This window comes from Apteryx mantelli, chromosome 24 (assembly GCF_036417845.1).
Source record: "Apteryx mantelli isolate bAptMan1 chromosome 24, bAptMan1.hap1, whole genome shotgun sequence".
Classification (NCBI taxonomy): domain Eukaryota; kingdom Metazoa; phylum Chordata; class Aves; order Apterygiformes; family Apterygidae; genus Apteryx; species Apteryx mantelli.
In genome coordinates this window covers 1055978-1057423 of record NC_090001.1, presented here as the reverse complement: position 1 = coordinate 1057423, position 1446 = coordinate 1055978, and the positions used below count along the sequence as shown (strand labels likewise).

The following is a 1446-nucleotide window of genomic DNA, read 5'->3' as shown; positions in this document are numbered from 1 at the left end:
CTGGTGAGAGAGCAGCTTTGCAGAAGAGGGCCTGGGGCTCTTCGTGAGGAAGCTGAAGAGGAGTCAGTAATGTGCCCCAGTGGAAAACACCATCAACCCAAGGCCCCCTACTGCAGACAGAAAAAGGAGTTGAGATCCGTGGGGAACCTGACCCCTAAGCCACGAATTTGCCCTCACTAGAGAAAAAAGATGACAAGGTTGCAAAATTTCCCACCAGTAGCAACACTACTTTATTGTCTTTATTTACACAATAGTGCACAACTGCTATGAGCTCTGGGTGAAAGCCAGAGCTTTCCTGAGTGCTTTTCTGAGGGCCTCCCTGACCTCCCTGTTCCGCAGGCTGTAGATGAGGGGATTGACCAGGGGCGTGAGGACGGTGTAGAAGAAGGAGAACACTTTGTTGAGCTGCCTTAGCCGGGGGGTTCTGGGCAGCATGTAGACAATGATGAGGGTGCCATAGAAAACAGTGACAACGGTGAGGTGAGAGGAGCAGGTGGAGAAGGCCTTCTGCCTGCCCACGCTGGATGGGATCCTCAGGATGGCAGCTATGATGCACATGTAGGAGGCCAGCGTGAACAGAAAGGGGAGGACCACATCCAAGAAGCCGAATACGAAAGCGACGAGCCTGACCTTCCTGGTGTCACTGCAGGCAAGCTCCAGCAATGGGGTAAGATCACAGAAGAAGTGGTCTATTGCCTCGGGGCCACAAAACTTCAGCTGGGCCAAGAAAGGAGTCACTGATGCGGGGATAAGGAATCCCATTAGCCAAGACCCAGCCGCCATCTGGAAACAGACCTTCCAGGTCATGCGGCTGGCATAGAGCAAGGGCTGGCATATGGCCAAGTACCGATCGTAGGACATCATGGCCAGCAGGTAACACTCTGCAGCTGCAAAACCGCCAAAGAAATAGAACTGAGCAATACAACCCTGAACAGAGATGGTCTTGTTCTCGGTCAGGAGGCTGGCCAGCAGTCGAGGCAGGATGGTGGAGCTGTAGCAGATCTCCAAGGAGGACAGATTGCCCAGGAAGAAGTACATGGGGGTATGAAGATGCCGGTCTGCAACCACCAGCACAACGATGAGGACATTCCCAAACACAGACACCAAGTAGATCATGAGTGAGAGGAGGAAGAGTGGTCTCTGGAGTGCTGGGATATTCCCCATTCCCAGCAGGAGGAACTCCATCGGTGTTGTCCCATTGTCCCATTCCCATTTCTCCATCAGCATCATACATCTGTCTTTCTTTTTCCTGCTTTCAAGAAGGAGGCCTGTAAAAAAAGAATATTTCTTTCTGTATTAAAACATGGGAAGAAAGTTTTTGCCAGAATAGTCACGCGATTCTGCACTCAGCAAAAAAACAAAACAAACAAAACAAAAAAAACCTAAAGAATAGTTGAGGTTGGAAGGGACCTATGCAGACCATCTGGTCTAACCCCCCTGCTCAAG

General features: G+C 50.8%; 1 protein-coding gene across 1 annotated transcript; it reads right to left on the bottom strand.

Moving 5' to 3' along the window:
- Positions 1-264: 264 nt before the first annotated feature.
- On the bottom strand, positions 265-1221 carry LOC136994094 (olfactory receptor 5B21-like). Its single transcript, XM_067310348.1, has one exon. The coding sequence runs from the start codon at positions 1219-1221 to the stop codon at positions 265-267; it is 957 nt and encodes a 318-aa protein (XP_067166449.1).
- Positions 1222-1446: the final 225 nt, after the last annotated feature.